Consider the following 22,997-nt stretch of genomic DNA (forward strand, 5'->3'; position numbering starts at 1 on the left):
AACTTAAACAGGCTTCAGACTGGTTTGAAGGAGTAAGAACTGTCCCCAGGGATCAGGGGAAAGGCAGCTGTAGGTCCCAGATACAGCAGCCCCATGACAGCCTGGCACAGGTGGTATTGTAACATCAGGACTTTGACTCTGATATCCTTGTAAATCACCTAGTATAATTAGGAATTAACCAGCCCTGGAAGGTGCAGTCTCACCTAAATCATCAAGACCCCAAGGGGTCAAAGAATCACAAAGTATAAGTTAAAGAGAAAGTGTGATTACCACCATTGCTCATGAAGTCCAGGACAGCAGAACAGACTGGGATGGAAGGGACAGTGGGGAAGCAGGTGATGGGAAAGACACACTTCCATGGCTGTGGCTTGAGGAGAATAGAGCATAGCTCAGGGAACTCCTTGGAAGTTCCATGTGTTGCTCTAGAGGCCAAGGAGGATTCTTTGTGGACCTGCTGAGGAGCATCTCAGCCTGGACTTGGTGGGGAAAGCTGTAGACCCAGCTGAACGAGGGGGCCCTGCATAAGAAGGGAGTCCCATCCCAGAGTGGCAGCTCCCCTGTGAGCAAGGCATGTACCCCTCTAGGCTTCTGTATCCCCAGTCCCCCACCACTACCATCACCAGTGCATGGGAGTCTAAGAGAGGATGAGGAAGGTCTGGCCTCCTTGTGAGCATTATTCCCAACAGGCTGCACAGTGCAGAAGGTGTAGTGGCAGGTCTGGTCTCCTCATCATCAAGCTACAGTCTACCTTTTCCTCCAGACAAGAGGGGCTATTGTCCTGTTAATCATGCCTTTCTTCCCATATGTCTACCAGGCCTGGTAGCACCCAATGACAACAACAGAACAGCTGTTTGACCGTGCACAGTGTCAGGGCTATTTACACCTCTTTCCTGTCTTAACTCACTCAGTCCTCCTGACAGCCATATGAAGCAGACACTGTGATTCAAAAGTCTTAAGTTCATGTAACCAGTAAACATCACAGCACAGGGGGTTGGAACCACTCAGAATCGTCATCTGAGAATTCACGAGAGGTAGTGTCACTCCAGGTCAGCAATTGGCAGAGTTTCTGATGCATCTTCTCCTTGGTTTTGTCCACTTCTTCACTAGAGAATCATAGTTCCAAAAGGGAGCTTTCCCAGGCCCAGTTGGTTCTGTGCCTGACCCAAGCCAGTACCTCCTTACAAACACTTGTCCCTTTGGTTCCTCTTGTCCACCCAAGTTTTAGGTCTCCCTGCTGCTCCCTGTAGCAGGTGCTGAACAGCTTCCCTGTGTTCAAACTTCTCTGCCACTTGCCACAACTCTCCTTTTTAGGTTAAAGATGTATTTCACTTATCTGAAAGGTAGTGACACAGAGAGAAAGAGATTGTCCACCCTCTGCTTCACACCCCAAATGGACAGTCCTGAGCCAGGCAGAAACCAGGAGTCTAGAACTCTGCACCAATCTCCTACATTGTTGGCAGGAACCCGAGCACTTGGGCCATCTTCTGCTGCTTTTCCAGGCACATTAGCAGAGAGCTAGATTGAAAGTAGAGCAGCTGGGACTCGAACTGCTGTTCATATGGGATACCAACTTTGGAGGCAGCAGCTTAACCCACTGGGCCTCAAGGCCAGCCCCAGCTCTCCTTCTTACGTTTTTTTGTTTCCTATCTCCCACTGTAGGCACAGCTTGTAGGTCATACATCCTTGTCCTTTAGTCTTAGAGTCTGGCCACAGAGTCAAGAGCCATGGACAGAATACATGTCAATATTTTGGCTTTTATTTGCACAGTTATAAAGTGTTAGAGTCTGATGGAATTATTGCTACTGTGAGATCTGTGAGACCTATGGGCAAATTCTGGCCATCCCAACCCCTCCGTCTCAGAGCTGACTCAAACTCTCTCCACACAAATCTGGGTATCTTGGAGTGTCTTATGGTGTCCCAAAGCCTCAAAAACAAAGAATGAAAAAGCCACAGACATGATTCCAGAACATTCTCTCCCCAGGTGTGATGGACCACTTCTTGGTCATGCACCAACTGCGCTGCAACGGGGTCCTGGAGGGCATCCGCATCTGCCGCAAAGGCTTCCCCAGCCGGATCCTCTATGCTGACTTCAAACAGCGGTAGGTTTCCAGACCTTGGCAGCTCTCCCCCTCTGAGGGCACTCTTTAGGAAATGGTGGTTTTCAGCACGCATGGGCTCCAAACTTTGTGTGGGGTGGAGGGAGAACCATTGTTTGCAGATCACAGAAAACCGCCATTCTCTCTAAAAGCCAAATTTTAACGGTGAGTGTCCTTCCCCCAACGCTGCTCTTCCTCCTGCTGGAATCAACCCCAGGACCTCCCCTCCCAGGCCTGCAGTACAATATCTTAAGGCTGGAGCAAGCCTAGAAGGGCAGTTCTGGAAGGCCAGCCACAGGCTCACTCAGGGAGCTCAAGGCACTCAGGAGATCCTGGCCTCTTTCTTCAGGTACCGGATTCTCAATGCCAGTGCCATCCCAGAAGGGCAGTTCATTGACAGCAAGAACGCGTCTGAGAAGCTGCTCAGCTCTATCGATGTGGACCAAGAGCAGTACAAGTTTGGCCACACCAAGGTGAGAAGTCCCTCGCCACTTGCACAAGCCTGGGCTGCTCGTTGGCAGCTCAAGGGCAGAGCTGTCTGCCCTGCAGGGCGACGTGACCTCCCCTTGGTGCAGCAGCGCAAAGGGAGCTGTGTGTGTAGCTGCAGAGTGCTGGCTCCACGCGGGCTGTAGGTGACCAGCTGTTCGGGTTAGAAACCTGTAGAGAAAGCATGGGGAAGCTCTGGTCTGCGGGGAGAGGTGGGAGGAGGGGCTTTAGGAGGAGCAAGAAGCTGAGGGAGGAGGGAGAGAGCACAGATCAAGCTCCAGGGACAGGGAGGAGTTGAGAGCAGCCAACTCCAGGCCAAGTGCTGCCATGCATCAAACACATGCGAAGCAGCCCTGGAAAGCCCTCTGTATGTGCCAGGGTGCTTCGGAGGGCTTACAGAAGATGCCTTAGAAATACAGAGATAAAAAAGAAACTAAAGAAATAATATGGAAAAAAGCCAGCCTCTTTTGTTGCAGAAATGTTGGAAATGCAGGCATAAAAGTGGTCTTCAAAAACTCAGACACTGCATATTATGAAATAGCAACTTACAAGATGTAAGTCGATGCAAACAACACTTATAAATTTGGCAATGATTAAGATTGCTAAGTTTTCAAAAATATGTAATTTTTCAAAGAATTAGGCTATAATCTTTATACTACTGTATGTTGGCTATCTTTATTTAATGAGTAGGGGATTGTCATCAGTACTTACAAGCAGTATATAGCTTAATCTAAGTATCATAATTAGATCCATAATTACAAGTTCGTATTTGCTGAATGCTTTTTCTACAGGGATACAAAAATCAATAACCACTACCTAGTGAATTTAAATTTGTAATTAAATCTGCATACCTCGGTGGTTTTCTTTTAAAAAACAAACTTTAAAAGAAATAGCTATGTATGGATTTCAGAAAAAAGTTTTCACTAAAATAAACAAATCATTTAATGCCACTTGGCATGCAGACTTTTTATGGTCTTGATCTCATCAGGTTCTCGGGGTGGAGGGGGTCAGGAGATGACAGCTTCAGAAAGGCAAGGACAGTGATGAAGGTCAGATGGACAGTGAGGACAAAGACACAGCGCCCATACCTGCTGCACAGGAGCAGACTGGCGCTCCCCAGCAGGTTGCAGATGAGGGGAGCTTGAGCACAGACGGAACTGGCTTTCCCAGGTGAACAGAGCAGGACCCGGACGGTGTGCTGATGCACCTGGAACCTGCCTGAATCCACACGCAGCTTAGTTTCGCGGCAGCTGACTTGGGTTCTGACCTGTGTCTGCCTCCTGTAGACCAGGCCACCTCACTGCCCAGCAGGGGGCGCTCCCGAGCAGACCAGAGCCGCTGAGAGCAGGGTCCTTGGAAGCTGAGCTGCTGCCAGCTCCCACTCTGATCCGGGTTGCGACTGGGCTGAAGCAGGCTCTGGTGAGTGGCCTGAGTTGAACCCCTGCTGAGGACCAAAAGCAGGGCTCTCCCTTTTCCTGCAGGTGTTTTTCAAAGCCGGGCTCTTGGGACTTCTGGAGGAGATGAGAGATGAGAAGCTGGTGACTCTGATGACGCGTACCCAGGCCTTGTGCAGGGGCTACTTGATGCGGGTGGAGTTCAAGAAGATGATGGAGAGGAGGTGACGCAGGCCTTGCCCTTCCCCACTCAGCTGCCGATAGCCGCCTCCTGCCCGTTGCCTTGGGATATCCATTTAAGCAGCATTTCCCAAGTCACAAAGTCGGTGCTTGGCCCTGGGGTGGAGAAACGAACCCTGCAGGCTGGAAGCCAACATGGGTGGGAAGTAGCCAGTGGCCTGGTGACTTCAATGCCTAAGATGAGGGCAATTCTAGCCTCCTATTCAAGGCCATGCAGAACTGACAAGAGTACAATCAGCCTGCACACTGGTGGCTGGGTTGGGGTAGGTGTGAGGGGGTAAGCAAGAGAAAAGAACTTTCTGGAAGAAGCTTGAGAAAGGATGGTCTCATTGAGACTGACAAGCAAGCCACGTTATTGAAGCTTAGAGCCAGGGATAGGCAAGCATCAAGTTCAACAATCCAGGCTGTGTCCTTCGGGCAGTGGGGAGCCACGAAAGGCACCCAAGAAAGTGAGGCACTGGGCCAGGTCCCTTCGACAGTGGAGGGGGACAGTGCAGCTGAAGAGCCAAAGGGAGTGGACCAGACGGACGGCAGAATCCAAGCAAGAGACAATGGGGCCTTGAATTCGGACATGGTTAATGGACAGAGGAGGGCGTGGCTGGGAGGAATGTTTGAGAGGCAGCCGCAGTGCTGATGATGCTGCCGTGGGTTCAAGGAGAGTGTTTCCAGAGGACATTCTCCCTGGTCCCTGCACCCTGCAGAGCTCTGTTGCTGCTGGTCTGTCGGGAGGAACGCCCAGGCAACCAGCTTAGGGAAGCAAATGGAAGCCTGCATAGAAATGAGATCTTCATGAAATCTCAAAGAAGGGCCAGTTTAAGAGGGGAAAAAAGAAACAGTGTTTTTAGATATCTGTGAGCCTTGTGAATATGAAGCTGTGGAAGGCACAGGACAGAGTGGCAGTGGCGCGGGGACGAAGGCAGATGGAAAGAAGGAAAACAGATGTACGCTCCAAGGGCAAGGGGCTGGGAGATGGAGGGGCCTGGCCTTGGCTTCCCACCCATCCTGCCAACAGGAGGAGGATCCATACGGCAGAACACTGGGACGCAGTTGGAGCAAGAGCAGATCAGAAATTCAAATGTGGGAGAAAGCCCCAGAACAGTCACTGCCAGCCCCAGGTGCTGGAGGGGCAGCAGGCTGAGTGGGTGACTCCAGCCGTCCCCCATCTCTTTCTTACCTCTCAACCCTTGTCCCTCGTTTGCAGACCTTCCCTGGACTCACAGGGTCTGCCAAACTGGACCATACCTCCTTCCCGCCTAGGGGGAGGCGGGGAGGTCCTGGGACCCAAGGGCTGTGCCGCACACTGTGCGTTACTAACCCGAGTCTTCACGGATGTATGCACAGGGACGCCATCTTCTGCATCCAGTACAACATCCGCTCCTTCATGAACGTCAAGCACTGGCCCTGGATGAACCTGTTCTTCAAGATCAAACCCCTGCTCAAGAGCGCGGAGGCCGAGAAGGAGATGGCCACCATGAAGGAAGATTTTGAGAGGGCCAAGGAGGAGCTGGCCAGGTCTGAGGCACGCCGGAAGGAGCTGGAGGAGAAGATGGTGTCCCTGCTGCAGGAGAAGAATGACCTGCAGCTGCAGGTGCAGTCTGTAAGTACCTTCCACCTGAGTGTGCCATACACAGCAACTTCGGAGGACAGGCTGGGAGGAACCAGGAGGTCCCAGCCAAGGGGCTATTCAAGAGGCAGTGGTGCCACTCAGTGGTTACATACGGTATTGCAGTACCACCCTGCCAGTGGCCGGTGGGCAGGCCCCGTAAGCTTAGCCAAACACTCAGCAGTGTGTCCCAGGGAACAACAAAACACCATAAAGGAATTGGACTCCTCCCTGTTTCACACGGGGCACGAGGGACACATGTGGATCATCCTAAGGATAAACTGTCAGGAACGCACAGGAGGTCTTGAGAAAACTCTCCTCCGTTTATCTCTATAAACCAGATCTCAAGCTTTGATGCAAAGAATCTTTGTCAAACTAGTCGACGGTAACTACATCCTGTTATAGTTTTAAGGAGATTGTGGCTATTTTAAAATTGACTTTGTATGAGTGGGAAAAAAAATAGCAAACAATCAAACTGAACACAGAGTAGTTTTCCTGGGTGATTTTCAACAAAATGATAATGCTGAAAAGAAAAGACATGACGGCATTTTAAACCTTTTGCACAGTGCGCACGACTGCTGTAACTGCTTCATTTCGCTGTTAATGAATTGACATAAACCCCCAGAGTCGTTCACCCTCTCGGTTAGCACTGGGCGATCATTTCCAGGCATGGTGTGCAAGAAGACGTGTTTAAGGACCAGATAACTGTGTCCGACCCTCAGCTCCTCCGCCTGGCAGCCATGTGACCTTGAACAGACATCCCATAAACATGACCACTGACTCTGGCCTGTCTTGCCATCTGTTTCTCTGCCGTGGTATGCCTCGTCCCTAGAGCACTCGACCATGGAGCTATCAGGGCCCAGGGCGAGCTCGTCGTGGTCCAGAGTGCTCCCTACAGGTGCTGGAGTGGTGGCACAGTGGATAAAGCCACAGCCTGGGACTCCAGCATCCTGCATGGGCACCGGTTTGATTCTCTGCTGCTGCACTTCTCATCCAGCTCCCTGCTAATGGCCTGGGAAAGGCAAAAGGAGATGGTGCGAGTATTGGGCTCCTGATGCCCTTGGTGGAGACCTGGGTGAAGCTCTTGGCCTCCTGGCTTGGTGTTGGGTGTTGCAGCCATCTGGGAAGTGAGCCAATAGATAGAAAATTTGTCTCTCCCTCTCTCTGCAGCTCTCTCTCTCTTTTAATAAATAAGTAAGATTTTAGCTATTTTTGTTAGAAAGCAGATCAGATTTATGGAGAGAGATTACCCATCCTCTGGTTCACCTCTCACATGGCCACAAAGGCTGGAGCTGAGCCAATCTGAAGCCAGGAGCCTCTCCTCGATCTCCCAAGCGGGTGCGCGTCCCAAGGCTTTGGGTCACCCTCAACTGCTTTCCCAGATCACAAGCAGAGAACTGAATGGGAAGTGGAGCAGCTAGGACACAAAGCGGTACCCGTATGGGAACCTGGCACTTGCAAAGTGAGGATTTAGCCAGTTGAGCCATTGCATGGGCCCTGGCTTTCTAAATAAATAAATACTATTTGGAGTATTTTTAAACCTTCTGTAACATGTGTTTATTCAGTCATGGAGTGTTGAATGTTTTCAACGATCTGTGCAATGGCGCAAAGAAGCATAATTCGGGAGACACAGACACGTACTGTGCATACGCGACCCAGCCTGGGCTTGGGTCCAGCTGTTGGCCTCTTAGCGGACGAGGCCTTTGCCCTCTAGAACTTCCCGTGAGGCTGAACACAAGCCCATAACAAGCTGGTTCTTCCAGGAAACGGCCAACCTGATGGACGCCGAGGAACGATGTGAAGGCCTCATCAAAAGCAAGATCCAGCTGGAGGCCAAAGTGAAGGAGCTGAACGAGAGGCTGGAGGAGGAGGAGGAGATCAATGCTGACCTGGTGGCCAAGAAAAGGACGCTGGAGGACAAATGCTCCTCTCTCAAGAGAGACATCGACGACCTGGAGCTGACTTTGACAAAGGTGGAGAAGGAGAAGCATGCCACAGAAAACAAGGTGGGGGAGCCCCAGGGCTCCTGGCCCCTCCTCCTCCCCGCCCTCTCTCTCTCCCTGTAGGGAGCTGCAGCCACCCCGGCCCAGGTCCCAGGCCCTCAGCCTCCCTGCTTGCACACACTTGCAGCGTTTCCTTGCAAGGAACCATTGTTGTGTCTCTTGGCACTTGGTACAGCGACAAGGAAAGGAAACACCCAAAAGGTCAGGCAGAACGCAGATGTGGTAAGGGAGACAAACTGGACAGCAGCAAGAACTGACCTGGAGCTGGGCACCCAGGGGTCCTCATGCTTCATCGGCAGGGTATAGGACAGCTGCAACCAGCAGGAAAGTCATATACAGTCACTTGGTCAAAGCAAGAATTATCCATATATCCTGTAAGCCAGTGATCCTGATTGTGTAGACTAAGGAATTCTCCTGGATCATAAGGGCGCATGTTCAAGGATGTTTGTGGGTAAACCTTCTCACTGAGGGAGAGAGGAGGCAGTGTGATGGCGCACCACTGGGGCAGGGAGACAGAGAGTGTGGGTTCACACTGGGAGCAAATACCCAGGGCAGCAAAGACAGACATTGAACACCAGCACTGCCTGGCAGCATGCATGTCACTGGAAACTGCACCCACTCAATGAACGCTATGACAGACACTTTTAGGAAAAGTGTGTCATCAAACATGACATGATCCACATCCTAGTGGTTTTCCCCAGGGTAGGATAAGGGAGTGGACAGCTAAAAGTCATGGAAAGGGACGACAGGGAGGGGTGGGGACTGCGGCAAGCCAGACAGCTCCCACCGTGTCCGGGGAGGAGGCAGTGAGACTCAGCCCGCATTGCTCACTGTTGGTTGGGAATGTGAATCCAGCATAGCCAGAACTTCTGCATGCTTCCCGTAAGAAGCCAGAGGTGTGGATTTTATGTGAAATCTCATGGTTTCATCAGCATTGATCCCAAAATCATAAGACGTTATGTGAACTAAAGTCAAGACGTGTGGAGCCAGATCAGCCCATGGGTCAGGAGTTAGTGGCTTCTGATCTGAAGCCTTGCCTGCAGAAGTTTCTGCTTGAGGCCTGACAGCTGCGTGCGTGGGGTCTTCTACTCCTTGGCAACACAGAGCTCCCATGCTAGATGTCCTTGCAGAGTCCATCCTGTCCCCACCACCCCACCATTTCTCTCCCTGCCTCGTTCTAACCCCCCACCAGCCAGCCCAACAAGGAGATGGCCACGTGTGCCTCTTAAGTGAGTACATACTGATGAGCGATTCACTGTCAGAGGCAGCGTGTCTGTATTTAGATAGTGTTCCTCTCTGCAAATGATAAAGCATTCCTCCAAGGAGTAATCCTAATGGGAGAAGTCCAGGCACTGGGGGAGGCCAACAAGGAAAGAAGCAAATGCCACTTTGAGGAAATGAGAAGCAACCAATACAGAGATGGGGCCCGGGGGAGAATGGTGTTGTTGGGAGCCCGTGGCTTCACTGCACCAGTCATTTCCATATCGAACGTATTGACACTCTCCCAGGTGAAGAACCTTTCGGAAGAGATGACCGCTCTAGAAGAAAACATCTCTAAGCTGAACAAAGAAAAGAAATCTCTCCAGGAAGCCCACCAGCAAACGCTGGACGACCTGCAGGTGGAAGAGGACAAAGTCAACAGTCTCATCAAAACCAATGCCAAGCTGGAACAGCAGACGGACGACGTGAGGGCCTTCCCTTTCCTCCTGCCCCCTCAGCACCTGTCCCCAGTGCCAGGCTCGCGGGGTTCAGCAGAGCAGGGCTGGAGGGGTGTAGATGCCAGAGTCTGCAGCCCTCAGCCTCACCGCAGTGCTGAGCCGGTGTGGGGCTCTGAGAGAGTCGCTCAGTCCCCGCAGACCCTCCCTGTCTGCGCTGGGCCGTCGGGATTCAGAGAAAGCCAGAGGTTGGTGCGGGAAGCTCCGCACACAAGACACTCAGGGAGCCTGGGCTGCTGCTGTCGCCAGTGTCAGCCTCTGATTCCTCTGCAGGGTCCCCGGTCTTGTCCCAGTTGAATGCAACACAACAACGTGTATTTCATGGCCATAAAAAAGAGTAATTTTTCCCCCCTGGTGTTTCACGCTATTGGTCTTAATGTCAGAGCTGGGTTTAAAGTTTTTTAGCTTTTACCGTTAAGGCTCAAACTTTCCTGGCTGTTTTTCCTTTTCCTGGAGTCGGTGTGTGTGTGTGTGTGCACACGTGTGCCGCACTGTTCTTCTGCACACCTCTTTCTTTGAGCCCCTGTGCAGGTGCGTACACACACACACACACACACACACACACATTTGTTATTTCAGTCTCTGATTGCGTAGTGTAAGGTGTAGAGGAGGGAGGGAATGCAACCTAGGCCTTCCTGGTGCCCTCTGTGGCAGCCCCTACCTGTTCCTCTCTATGGCAAGATAGCAAGAGCATGCACCTGTGGGTGCCGTATACTGCCTGAAGGGAGTGTACTCCTACAGCGAGTATAAGGTACCCAGGAGCAGGCCAAGCGGGAATCCACCAGCAGAGTCACCAGGAGGTCCAGGGATGGACTAATCGAGTCTCCTGCAATAGCCTTGCTTGGGAGGGAAAGAGAAGGGAGGTGGTGGGGGGAGACTTGCTTCCTCTAGGCCAGAGGGCCACAGCTGCACCCAGCCCACGTGTGCAGCAGCATCGGCCTTTCTACCCACGTCTCCCCAGCTCGAGGGCTCCTTAGAGCAAGAGAAGAAACTGCGGGCAGACCTGGAGAGAGTGAAGAGGAAGCTGGAAGGGGACCTGAAACTGTCGCAGGAGTCCGTCATGGATCTGGAAAACGACAAGCAGCAGATGGATGAGAAGCTGAAGAAGTAACTGTGCCCTACCCGCCTCTGTGCCTGAGCCCACGAGCTCACCAGTCTCCGCCACTTCACGGCCTCCTAAACACCGCTCTGTTTGCAGGAAGGAGTTTGAAATCAGCCAGCTACAAGCCAAAATTGACGACGAACAGGTTCACAGTTTGCAGTTGCAGAAGAAGATCAAGGAGCTGCAGGTAAAGGGCAAGGCCTTCGCACTCCGGAACTCCCACTGCTCCTCGCCTCTTCGCTTCTGAGGCTGTGGCTTCCCCCAACACCTCTTGAAAGCCGTATTCTAATGCGTTCAGGAAACGTCTTCCTGCCAGCCTTCATTGAGCACCTGCTTGTGGTAATGCAGGCAGATGGCATAGAGCCCAGGGTCTGGGAGTCAGGACTCCAGGGTGAGGATCCCCATGCTTCTTCCTCAGCTTCACTCCCTCAAATTGGTTTCCATTTTTCTAAGTAACATGTAAGTGTCTCTGTGACCAGAAGGGTAAACACTGTGGATAAAGGTGCTTTGATCCACCGCCCCTAGCTCTGTGTTCCCGGAAATAACCCTCTGGGTCTTCTGCCGTGTGTTTCTATTCACAATCAAGATCAAAGGAAGCACAAAGAAATACAAGGCTCATTCGAGACAGGCATGGAACATGGAATTAAAAGATAAGTCTCTTTTGGTACAAAAAAAATATTTTGGATCCATGCACATGCGGGGTCTTCAAAGGGTGCACGAAACTCTGTATTACAGAGTAAACTATTGCATGAATTTCAAAACGTTTGGGCCTGAATAAACGTATCCTTTATTTGAAGATAAGGCAGGCCGAAAGATACAGAGATCTGCCATTTCATTGGGTCACTCCCTGAATACCCACAACAGCTGGTTCTGGGCCAGGCAGAAGCCAGGAGCCCAGGATGCAAACCAGGTCTCCCACATGGATGACAGATGGTTGAACTGACACCAGTGTCCCTCATAGCACTCACTAGTGGGAAGCTGGCATCAGAAAGAGCCAGAACTCAAACCCAGGCACCCCCAGTGTGCAACGCAGGCATCCCAGACAGCATCTTAACCACTGTCCTAAACACCTGCCCTGAAACTTATCTTCTAATTCCATTTTCCACAAACATTTTGAAGCACCCTCATAACATTGCAAGAAAACAATTATTCTTGTTTTTATCTTTGCCATGAATTTCCTCACTCCGAGAATGTCATTCTGCAGCTCACTCCTTTGATGTAGCAGCATGTCCTGCAGAGCTAGCCATGGCAGATGTAGCGCTGAGCCCAGCTGCTTCAAGCCCTGCTGCACAGCTAACATAGTCCTTCCCCTGTTCATGGACAGCTAGCTTTCTTCCAATGTTAGAACACACTTCACTCTGTGCTACCTGCTCACAGTTCCCTACCACCCAGCTTCTCCCCACGCGGTCCGCTCTCCTCCACCCCGAGCCCCGGTCCTGACAACCATGACCCTTTCAGGCCCGCACAGAGGAGCTGGAGGAAGAAATTGAAGCGGAACACACTCTCAGAGCCAAGATCGAGAAGCAGCGCTCTGACCTCTCCCGGGAACTGGAGGAGATCAGCGAGCGGCTGGAGGAAGCCAGTGGGGCCACTTCTGCTCAGGTGGAGTTGAACAAGAAGCGGGAGGCTGAGTTCCAGAAGCTACGCAGGGACCTGGAGGAGGCCACCCTGCAGCACGAAGCCACAGCTGCTGCTCTGAGGAAGAAGCACGCAGACAGCGTGGCTGAGCTCGGGGAGCAGATCGACAACCTGCAGCGGGTCAAGCAGAAGCTGGAGAAGGAGAAGAGCGAGCTCAAGATGGAGATCGACGACATGGCCAGCAACATTGAGACGGTCTCCAAGTCGAAGGTACCCAAGGGGCCCTTCTGCTTTCTGCTGAGGCGAGGCAGCTGTGAGGCTCAAGTTCATGTTCAGACCCAGAAATCCACACAGAATAAAGGTCAGCCCAAAACAAGCTTTATTCCGAGTGACCCTGGGCAAGGTTCACTGGTCCGGTAGAGACAGCCAGCCAGGGAAGTCGCACCCACGGGACGTGAGGGGCTGTTTTTATTAGGGGGCTGTAAAGGTACAGTTTGGGGGACAAAGAATGTGCCTTATATGGTGCTATAGAGTGCTGTAGATCTGTAGATTCCTTTCGACCTTGGTGAATCCATACATCGCTGTTCCAGTGTGCGGCTGAGGAGGGAGCTGCATTCTGCAGACCTTATCAGCCACCTTTCTGAGCCTCTTCCTGGGCTGCCCTTCACCCACCGCGACTGCGCCTTACAGCAGCCACCACCCCACCCCGGAGTTGCCTCCAACCGAAGCCCTCTTCCCCACTGCTACCTTCCACCGACTGCTCAGATGCATACAGATCCCAGCGTAACAAATCACCTTAAACTGGGGAGATCTGTAAGCAGCAGAAAGTCATTGCTCACAGTCAGAGACAGCAGCAGATTCCAGGACTGGTGAGGGCTCGCTCACTGCTTCGCAGGAGGAGCCTATGCTGCCATGTCCTCACACGGCAGGGGAGGGGGACAAGTCCCTCTGCCCTCTTTTATAGGTCAGCTCTGCCAGTTGTGAACAGTGCCCCTTCACGAGCTAATCACTCTCCCAAAGGCTCTGCCTCCTAGCACCACAGCCCTGGAAACGGAGTTTGTAAAGTTGGGAGCACAAAAACGCTCAAGCTGCCACCATGCGAGGTTGCACCATCCTGCCCAAATTTCTTACAGAAACTTCTTGTCCGTTGGGCGTAAGAGTGTTTGGGACATTTGGCTTAAAGGTTAGGGCACTTGCAAAAGCACGTCGCAGTTCCCCGGTTGGATTTATAGCTCTGTCCTGCTGACTCCAGCTTCTTGCCACACATGTGGGAAAGCTGGGCTGAGTTCCTGGATCCCAGCTCTGGCCCAGCCTAGCCCTGAATACTGCAGGCATTTGGAAGGGAACTAGCAGATAAAATCTGTCCATCTGTCTCTCTGTCTCTTTCTCTCCTTGCCTCTCAACAACTTGGCTAACAAAAGCTACCGCTACAAGCTATTGGAGATTAAGCAGTAATCACAAATAAAAATAAGGTATATCATTTCATAACTGACAACATGCGTTGGAAATCAATTTTCTTATGCTTGGTATTCATATTTTTTTTTTATTTTACCCAGCAAGAAGTTGAAATATCAAGCTATTCGATTCATGTGGCCTTTTGTTTTTTAAAGAGTAATGTAGAAAGACTGTGCCGCTCTGTAGAAGACCAATTCAATGAAATCAAAGCCAAGGACGACCAGCAGACACAGTTAATCCATGACCTGAACATGCAGAAGGCAAGACTGCAGACTCAGAATGGTGAGCACAGTGAGGCTCCAGGGACTGGCGGCCTGGAGGGGAGTGTGGCTGGCGATGCTGATGGGCCTCTGTTTGGTAGGGGAGCTGAGCCATCAGGTGGAAGAGAAGGAATCTCTGATTTCACAGTTAACCAAAAGCAAGCAGGCTGTCAGTCAGCAACTGGAGGAGGTTAAGAGGCAACTGGAAGAAGAAACGAAGGTAAGGATGCTACTTACAGGAACAGCAGAGTCAGAACCCAAGGAGCCAGATAATGTGCCCGCCTCACCTCTGGGCCTTATCAGAAACCTGGCATCATCACCAGAAAGACATTTGCTTCTCCTTGCTACCTTGGAGCAAGGCAGGAACTTGCTCTGAAAGGTTAGAGGGTCTTGGCATTGGAACTCCTTCCTCTAGTCTAGAAAATTCTACCAAGATGTCCCATACTCTGGCTCCCTAACCTACACAGTGTGGTCCAATGAGCTTCCATCACCAGTCAGGGACACCTGCTTCCTCTCACTGCACCCACTGGACTACCTCTGCGCAGCAGTTCAGCCAGGCCACTCCAAAGGTCCTCCTGTGTCCACTCCATGACCCTTTGTCACCTCCTCTGGCATTCACACTGGAGCTCTCCTTTCCCAAAAACACTACGTGACCTGAGGGCACCCTGGGTACACCCTCAGGTTCTTGACATCAGTACCTGGCGGCTGTCTGTGCTTACAACTCCCCGTTACTCTGAAAACTCCTGCTGGGCAACAATAACTTTTCCCTACTCTGATAGCGCACAGAATGCTGCCTTCAAGCTTCAGAATATGAATCTGGGAGTTCCAAAACTGCATGCGTTGAATATGGAGGCAGCTGCACAGTGCTTGAGATTGACAGAGCTACTCTGTGGGATTTCCCCAAGCTCTATGTTTCCTTTCTGAATGAGCAATGCGAAGGTCCCACTATGGAAGCCGGGCTGTCTTTTGGCCAGAACACAGCAACGTCTGGGTTTTCCTTCTTGAGCAGAGTTCTCTTTTGCCTGTTAAAAACGATAGAACTGTATAGAACCTCTATAGTTGTAGCTGGACTGCTCCCCTCTGCTGATGGGGCATGAGTGTATGATGGAGGTCTCCAGATGTGTTCCTCACTCCCCTGCTCGGGAAGAGTTGGAACCACAGCTGCAACACACCTGCACCGGCAGTCCCCAGGGTGGGCCACAGCCGATGAACACCAAAAACATGCTTTTGGGTCGTTCATGGTTGCAGCATCCCAAAGCATGGCATCAAATAGCGAGAAAATTATTGCCTTTCTAATTCTGCCTCAGTCCTTCTGATTACATCAAGGGAAAGGCCTCAATTTGGATAATAGCTCTCCAGTGTTTGTTTATTTACCTGATTAAGAAATATAGAGTAGGCCCCAGGCATAGAGCCACAGCAGGCAGCAGCTCTTACTTAAATCATGATGATATCGCTTTTTTTCCCATCTATTCTTGTGGTTACCCTCTGGTGCAGCAGACATTAGTGATTGTCCAGTTACTGTCATGTAACCAATTTTTACAATGCATATATTTGAATTACAATGAAGAAGCCAATTGGAAACTGCTATGACTGGGAAGGATTCAGGTTGAGAGAAAGCCTCACTTGCAAAAGGGCCAGGTGTCCTTGCAAATTTGTCATCACTGTCATCCATAGGCCAAGAACGCCCTGGCCCACGCCCTGCAGTCCTCCCGCCATGACTGTGACCTGCTGCGGGAGCAGTATGAGGAGGAGCAGGAAGCCAAGGCTGAGCTGCAGCGGGCGATGTCCAAGGCCAACAGTGAGGTTGCCCAGTGGAGGACCAAATACGAGACGGACGCCATCCAGCGCACGGAGGAGCTGGAGGAGGCCAAGTATGGGCTTCCAAGGTTACAGTGGGACAGGTGGCCCTGGCACACCTGCAAAGGGGCAGAGACACCTTCCAATCCTAACTCTTCCTTCCCTCCCATGACCTTTTTGGCTTCTTCAACATTCCGAGATTGTCCCCTGTCCTCTCAGGGTCTGCCTGCCCTGCCCCCAGCCCCCAAGTTGCCTCCGTGAGGACCTGCTTTGCCACCCAGCGTAATGGGATTCTCCAAGAGAGACACTTGGATCCTCTCCCCTCGTCACCTTCTAGGTCTAGGTCTTACCAAAGGCCAGTCCCTTCTAGTCAGTTCACTTCTCTTACAATCTCTTCGCTTGCCTTCTGAACTATCCCATCTTTGCCAAGGAAAGGAAACTATGGTTCTCACAGGAAAAAACTGGCCCAGAGGCTCCAAGAAGCTGAGGAAAACACAGAGACAGCGAACTCCAAGTGTGCTTCCTTGGAAAAGACCAAGCAGAGGCTGCAGGGAGAGGTGGAGGACCTGATGCGGGACCTGGAGAGGGCCAACACGGCCTGCGCCACCCTGGACAAGAAGCAGAGGAACTTCGACAAGGTGCTTCCCTACCTGCTTAGCAGTAGCAGGGCTCAAAGTGGGAGGCATATACATCCGTGGAGGCCCCCAGTTCCGGAATCCGTTCCCAGTTCAGGAGCCTTTCCCAAAGTTCTTTATTGTTTTTTTTTTTTTTACAATCTCTTTGAACATAATTTTATTTCTAGTTGAAATTCATACAGATTATACTGAGACTGCAGTAAGGGTGGGACATTCCCTAATCTGAACATCTGAAGTCAAAGCACTCCAAAATCCAAAACTTTTTAAACACGGACACATCAACAGAAGTAGAAAATTCTATGCTTGAGCTCATGTGATGAGTTACAGTGAAAAGCAAGGTGCATTCAATATACTGTTATATTATCTTCAGGCTCCATGAATAACGTACACAGGAGACATAAATGAATTCTCTATCTGGATTTGAAACCCATCCCCAGGATATTCATTACATACATGATGATTTTTTAAAAAAATATGAAAACCCAAACAGTTTTGTTCCCAGGCATTTCAGATAAGGGATATTCCACCTGTATCTTTAAGAATCCAGCCAAGAGGGTCAGGGAAACGAAGCAATGTGTTAACCCTTGGTTTGCAACGCTGACATCCCCTGAGTGCCATTTTGAGATCCAGTTGCTCTGCTTATGATCCAGCTCTCTGCTAACGCATCTGGAAAGATATCAGAGGATGGCCAAGTCCTTTCTACCCACATGGGACTGCTCCTGGCCCCTGGCTTTGGCCTGCAAGACCTGGCTGTTGAGGCTGTTTAGGGGTGCAAACCAGAGGTCTCCTCTCTCTCTCTCTTTATCTCTCTCTTACTATCTGTCTTTTAACTAAATCAATTAAAAGTCCAGCAGACCCCCCTGCAGGGATATCAGAGTTTGGAGGTCCCTGATCCGGAAGAGGGCCCAGCTTCTTCCTTCAGGCCCTGAGGATGGCAGGGGGAATTTTGACATTTTGAGGGGACTCCCCTGCCCTAGTCTCCACTGAAAGCCCTGTTCTGCTTCTCACACACCCTTCTCCCATCATCTAGGTCCTTGCTGAGTGGAAACAAAAGCTGGATGAAAGTCAGGCTGAGCTGGAAGCCGCTCAGAAGGAGTCCAGGGCCCTGAGCACGGAGATCTTCAAGATGAGGAACGCCTATGAAGAGGTGTTGGACCAGCTGGAGACGGTGCGGCGAGAGAACAAAAACCTACAAGGTGAGCTAGCTCCATGCCACAGGCGTGCCCGTCCCCAGCTCCTCCCGCCAGCCCCTTCCCCAACTTGAAAAAAAAATTTTTTTGCAGATTTATTTATTTGGAAGGCAGTGTCACAGAGAGTGGAGAGACATTTAAAGATCTTCCCACTGGTTAACTGCCCAAATGTTACCAACAGCCAAGGCTGGGCTAGGGTGAAGCCAGGACCCGAGAGCTTCCTCCAGGTCTTCCACAGGAATGTAGGGGCCCAAGCACTTAGGCCATCTTCTGCTGCTTTCCCAGATGCCTTAGCAGGGGCTGGATCACAAGAGAAGGATCCAGGATTTGAATCAGCTCCCACAGGGTTTCCAGCACCAGGGGCAGAAGTTTAATCAATGAGACCATAACTCCAGCCCTCAAATGCCTTTTCTTTTCCATTGCTCCAAAGAAATCCTTGTCCACATTCTACCCCTCATATTGACACAGTTGAACCAAGACACAAAAACTCTTTCATAAAAAAGTGTTTTTGAGAAGCAAGGTGAGAGAGACAGTCAGACAGTTCTCATCCACTTATCCACTCCCCAAATGCCTGCAGTGACCAGGGCTGGGCAAGGCCAGGGCTGGCACCCAGAAACTCAGTCCAGGTCGCTCACATAAGTGACAGGAACCCAATTTCTTGTGCCATCACAGAACTGGGAATTTAACAGCAGCACTCTGATGTGGCTGGTGCAGGCATTAACCACTGGGCTAAACGCCCATTTCCCCAAACCTCCTTTAATGTCAGTCACAGTAGTCTTTCTTGCTTGTCAGTCGGCACTTCCAGGTCTTGCCCACACACCCCTCTTGGGAATGGCTTCTCTGTATTCGCTCCTGAATAAACGGTCACAGGTGATTTGCCAGCCCCATGAAGTGCCACACAAATGCTTAAGCTGTCAGCAGAAGCCTGCGAAAACAGCCTAAGTCGAGCCTGTCCTTTTGCAGAAGAGATTTCTGACTTAACGGAGCAGATTGCAGAAACTGGCAAGAACCTGCAGGAAGTGGAAAAGACCAAGAAGCAGGTGGAGCAGGAGAAGTCGGACCTCCAGGCTGCCTTAGAAGAGGCGGAGGCAAGTACAGGGATGTGATGTCCTGGAAACTGAAAGGGGCGGCCTTGGACCACCCCCAGAGCCTCCCGTGGGAGGAACAGCCGGGCAGCCCTGGGGGCCGACAGACACCGTCTCGCTTCTCTGTTACTTGCTCTCCTCTAGCACACTGTCCCCCTTTGCAAGCAAGCAAATGTGTTGATGATGTACTCGGTGCTTTCCCCTGGGAAGCCAAAATCTCCACCTGCTATGATCCTGACAGCCAGCTCGGGACTCCTCCCATACCCTGGGGGAGGCGAACATGGTTGTCTTTGGCTATCAGGACTCCTGTAGGAGTCAGCATGGCCTTCACACTTTCCTCTGCACCCAGAGAAATATATTTTTGAGTTCCACATTCCACCAACTTTTGAAGCAGCCTCATAAAATTGAGACCCAGGGTCTCCTGGTGTCATAAACAGTCACAGTCAGTGTGGGACAGACAATTGGTTCAGATTATTGCGTGACAGGGCCGTGTGAACTAACGCAGCTAACAGGAGATCAACTGCCCTGCCGTCTTAGACCAGGAGTGCCAGGGTCAGTGCCAACGACAATAGATACCCTCAATAAAACTTCTGCTATTCCAGAAGACACTCTGTCCCTCCCAAGACCCAAGAACGTTTCTTAATAACACATTTTAGTCCCAGCTGTACCCCAGACATCTCCGTGGCTTGTTCTCATTACTTGTTAAAGGTGTAAGTAAAACCTGTTCAATCATAACAGATATGGAAATGTTCACAAGTCCTTCCTCATCTCCCCTTTTCTTTAAGATTTATTTTTGTTGGAAAGGCAGATTTACAGAGTAGGCAAGGCAGAGAGGAAGATCTCTGTGCTCTGGTTCACTCCCCAAGTGGCTACAGTGACTAGAGCCGATGCTGAGCTGAGCTGAAGCCAGGATCCAGGCACTTCCTCTGGGTTTCCCACACGGGTGCAGGGTCCCAAGGCTTTGGGCCGTCCTCGACTGCTTTCCCAGGCCACAAGCATGGAACAGCTTGGACTCAAGCCATCACCCAAATGGGATCCCAGTGCTTGCAAGGCGAGAATTTAACTACTAGGCCATCACTCCCGGGCCATCTCCCTCCACTTCTTTCACCAGGGTTCCCTGGAACACGAGGAGAGCAAGATCCTCCGCGTCCAGTTAGAGCTGAATCAGGTCAAGTCCGAGCTGGACCGCAAAGTCACAGAAAAGGATGAAGAGATGGAGCAGCTGAAACGCAACAGCCAGCGGGCTGCTGAGGCCATGCAGAGCGTGCTGGACGCCGAAATCCGGAGCCGCAATGATGCCCTGCGACTCAAGAAAAAGATGGAGGGAGATCTCAATGAGATGGAGATCCAGCTGGGCCATTCCAACCGCCAGGTGGCGGAGACTCAGAAACACCTGCGCACGGTCCAGGGCCAGCTCAAGGTGAGCGACTGTGCTGCCCACTTCCGGTGGGCCTGCGGCAGAGCCTGGATTCTGTCCCTGGCTCTGGCCTCACTCCAGGTCTCCCCAGGATGCCCAGCTACACCTGGACGACGCCCTGAGGAGCAACGAGGATCTTAAGGAGCAGCTGGCCATCGTGGAGCGCAGGAACGGCCTCCTGCAGGAAGAGCTAGAGGAGATGAAGGTGGCCCTGGAGCAGACAGAGCGGACCCGCCGGCTGTCCGAGCAGGAGCTGCTGGACGCCAGCGACCGCGTGCAGCTACTGCATTCCCAGGTGCGTTTGCCCCGCTGGGCTCCGGGCCCCTGCAATAGAGGGAAACACCCAGCTCCCCCTAAGCTGGGTCTTTGGACTAAGCAGCTCTTGATCCACAGACGTCTGAGCTTTCTTTTATCCAAAGATAAAGACAGAAGCAGGAGCCACAGCAAGGAAGGGTTGTTGCATGGCGCACCTGGGCAAGGCTCTCCTTAGCTGAAATGCCGGCGACCCGAAGTATAGCAGATTTCAGATATTTTCAGATTTTGGAATATTTGCTTTTAGGTAATGAAATGTCTTGGCAAGGGACTAAAACACAAGGCACCTCACCCAGGTAGCCTGGAGACAGTTCTAGTCGGTATTTTTAGTGCCTCTGCGCCCTCACTAGAGGCCCTCCCAGGAGGCCAGGAGTAGGATTTTTCCACTTAAGCATGGTCAGCCACATAGTGTCAGATTTGGGGGTTGTTTCAGATTTGGGATGTTTGAATTAGGAGTGATCACCCTGTACCATTTAAACTGAAATCTTACAATGTGAGGGTTTTCTTTAAAAAATTTTTTTTATTATTTTAATAGAAAACTTTTTAAAGTCTCTTGCTTTCAAACACAGGAAACAAACAAACAAACAAATAAAACACCCAAGAGGGAAAAAAAATCAACAGTATCATTGATGTTTTTGGGTCTCATTGTGAGTTACAAGAATATTATTCTGCTTCTGTAAAAATGTGCCCAGTGTTTGGCATTTTCATTGGCTAATGTTCATGAACATGCTCAAGTTCCCACCTCTTTGAACAGTCCTAGGATATGGTTAACACAGATCACCCCTTGGATCTAGGATATGAACTAGATATGGCTGTTCTAACTGTGTATCAAGGTATTTACTTATTCTGCCATATCTGGCTATTTTAGACTGCTCCCAGTTTTTAAAAAAACTACTGTTTTTTTAAGGTTATTTTATTTTTATTGGTAAGGCAAATTTACAGATGGTAGTAGAGACAGAAAGATCTTCCGTCCACTGGTTTACTCCCCAAGGGGCCACAAGAGCCAGAGCTGAGCCAATTTGAAGCCAGGAGCCAAGAGCTTCCTTGGGGTCTCCCACAGGGGTGCAGGGCCCCAAGGCCTTGGGCCGACCTGCTTTCCCAGACTATAAACAGGGAACTGGATGGGAAGTAGAGCAGCCGGGGTACAGACCTGGTGCCCATATGGGATCTTGGCTAAGGACTTTAGCCACTAGGCTTTTGTGCTAGGTCCCTGAGAAATATTTAAAAAAAAATTTACTTTTATTAAATCTATTGTGATAAGCTCCCTCCTAACTTTCCTAACATAATCTATGATTATTACTATTATCTTTAAAGTTCTACAAGTAAGGGCTCGGCAGCGTGGCCTGGTGGCTAAAGTCCTCGCCTTGATCCCATATGACCCCTGGTTCTAATCCCAGCAGCTCCACTTCCTCTCTATCTCTCCTCCTCTCAGTATATCTGACTTTGTAATAAAAATAAAATAAATCTTTAAAAAAAAAGTTCTACAAGTAAATAACTTCCTAAAGTCTCAGTGTCAAAACAGTAAATGCATTTAAAACATATTGTACATTTTCTTTAACAAGACATTCTAAATTTTCATTCCCTTGGGGAAAAGATGTGACAGCTCTTTTCTACAAATTCCCAGAAGGCTCAGGTAATATCTTTGAAGTCTTCACCAGTTTTATTCTTTGATTACACAGCATTAGGGCCTTTAATTTTTTTAATAACTAATGAGTTAGAACATGTAATCATTTTTGTTGGCCATTTGTGTTGTTTTTTCTGTTGAGTTTTTTACCCACTATTTCAGCCCCCTTTTCTTATTAATGTGTACTATTTCTCCAAGGGGCACTTGAAATGTTTGTGGATGATACGATGAAGATAAGTGTAGTTGAATGCAAAAACTTTTGAAATCCATGTAGACAAGGAATCTTCAAAGAGTTTGCTGAAAATGTGGATTCTGAAAAACACTTAAAACTTTGCACCAAAATAAACGTCTAATTCTGTTTCTCCATGAACATTTGAAATACCCTGTATGTTAAGAAAGCAACTATTTTTCTCTGTAATATATTACAGATATTTCTAGTGTGTCATCATCCTTCCAACGCATGATCTAGTTTGACTAGCGGAATTATTTTCTCTTGTTGTTGTTTTACATAGGCATTTCTATCAGGCATGTCTTTTATTGAATAATCTTTCCATACTCAAATGTTTAAAACTTGACCGTTATCCTTGCCTGGATCCTTCAGTGTGCAGTTCTTGAGTCTGATTCAGGACTTCCTGTTTGGTCAAAGAGGGCTCTGCACCTAACAGGCCATCCATGTGGACAATAAGAACCAAAGCATGACCGTGAACCATTTCCGGCTGCTCTCAGAGCCTTCCCTCCCATCGTGTGCGGTGCCTCAGTAGACCGTCCCCATCCCCCCAAATCCCTGATGTTTCACTGTGCTTGTAGAACACCAGCCTGCTGAACACCAAGAAGAAGCTGGAAGCTGACCTGGCTCAGTGCCAGGCAGAGGTGGAGAACTCCCTGCAGGAGTCCAGGAACGCAGAGGAGAAGGCCAAGAAAGCCATCACCGACGTGAGCTCGCAGCTTGCTCCTTGGAGGCGCTGCTTGCAGAAGGCCTGGGGGCTTCAGATCCAGGGTGTTGCA

General features: G+C 50.3%; 1 protein-coding gene across 1 annotated transcript in view; it reads left to right on the plus strand.

Annotated features, from left to right (window-relative positions):
* The window catches only part of LOC101532801 (myosin-13), a 45,214-nt gene that overhangs the window by 17,238 nt on the left and 4,979 nt on the right, over positions 1-22,997 (plus strand). The window contains exons 17-35 of the mRNA XM_058676275.1: positions 1,982-2,099; positions 2,446-2,569; positions 4,064-4,200; positions 5,558-5,813; positions 7,583-7,825; positions 9,331-9,507; positions 10,499-10,644; positions 10,736-10,826; positions 12,098-12,487; positions 13,828-13,954; positions 14,034-14,152; positions 15,607-15,803; positions 16,184-16,367; positions 17,395-17,560; positions 18,518-18,646; positions 19,348-19,349; positions 19,751-20,059; positions 20,148-20,351; positions 22,800-22,925. Coding sequence (XP_058532258.1) covers positions 1,982-2,099; positions 2,446-2,569; positions 4,064-4,200; positions 5,558-5,813; positions 7,583-7,825; positions 9,331-9,507; positions 10,499-10,644; positions 10,736-10,826; positions 12,098-12,487; positions 13,828-13,954; positions 14,034-14,152; positions 15,607-15,803; positions 16,184-16,367; positions 17,395-17,560; positions 18,518-18,646; positions 19,348-19,349; positions 19,751-20,059; positions 20,148-20,351; positions 22,800-22,925 — 3,245 coding nt within the window. The remainder of the gene's footprint in view (positions 1-1,981; positions 2,100-2,445; positions 2,570-4,063; positions 4,201-5,557; positions 5,814-7,582; positions 7,826-9,330; positions 9,508-10,498; positions 10,645-10,735; positions 10,827-12,097; positions 12,488-13,827; positions 13,955-14,033; positions 14,153-15,606; positions 15,804-16,183; positions 16,368-17,394; positions 17,561-18,517; positions 18,647-19,347; positions 19,350-19,750; positions 20,060-20,147; positions 20,352-22,799; positions 22,926-22,997) is intronic.

This window comes from Ochotona princeps, chromosome 17 (assembly GCF_030435755.1).
Source record: "Ochotona princeps isolate mOchPri1 chromosome 17, mOchPri1.hap1, whole genome shotgun sequence".
Classification (NCBI taxonomy): Eukaryota; Metazoa; Chordata; class Mammalia; order Lagomorpha; family Ochotonidae; genus Ochotona; species Ochotona princeps.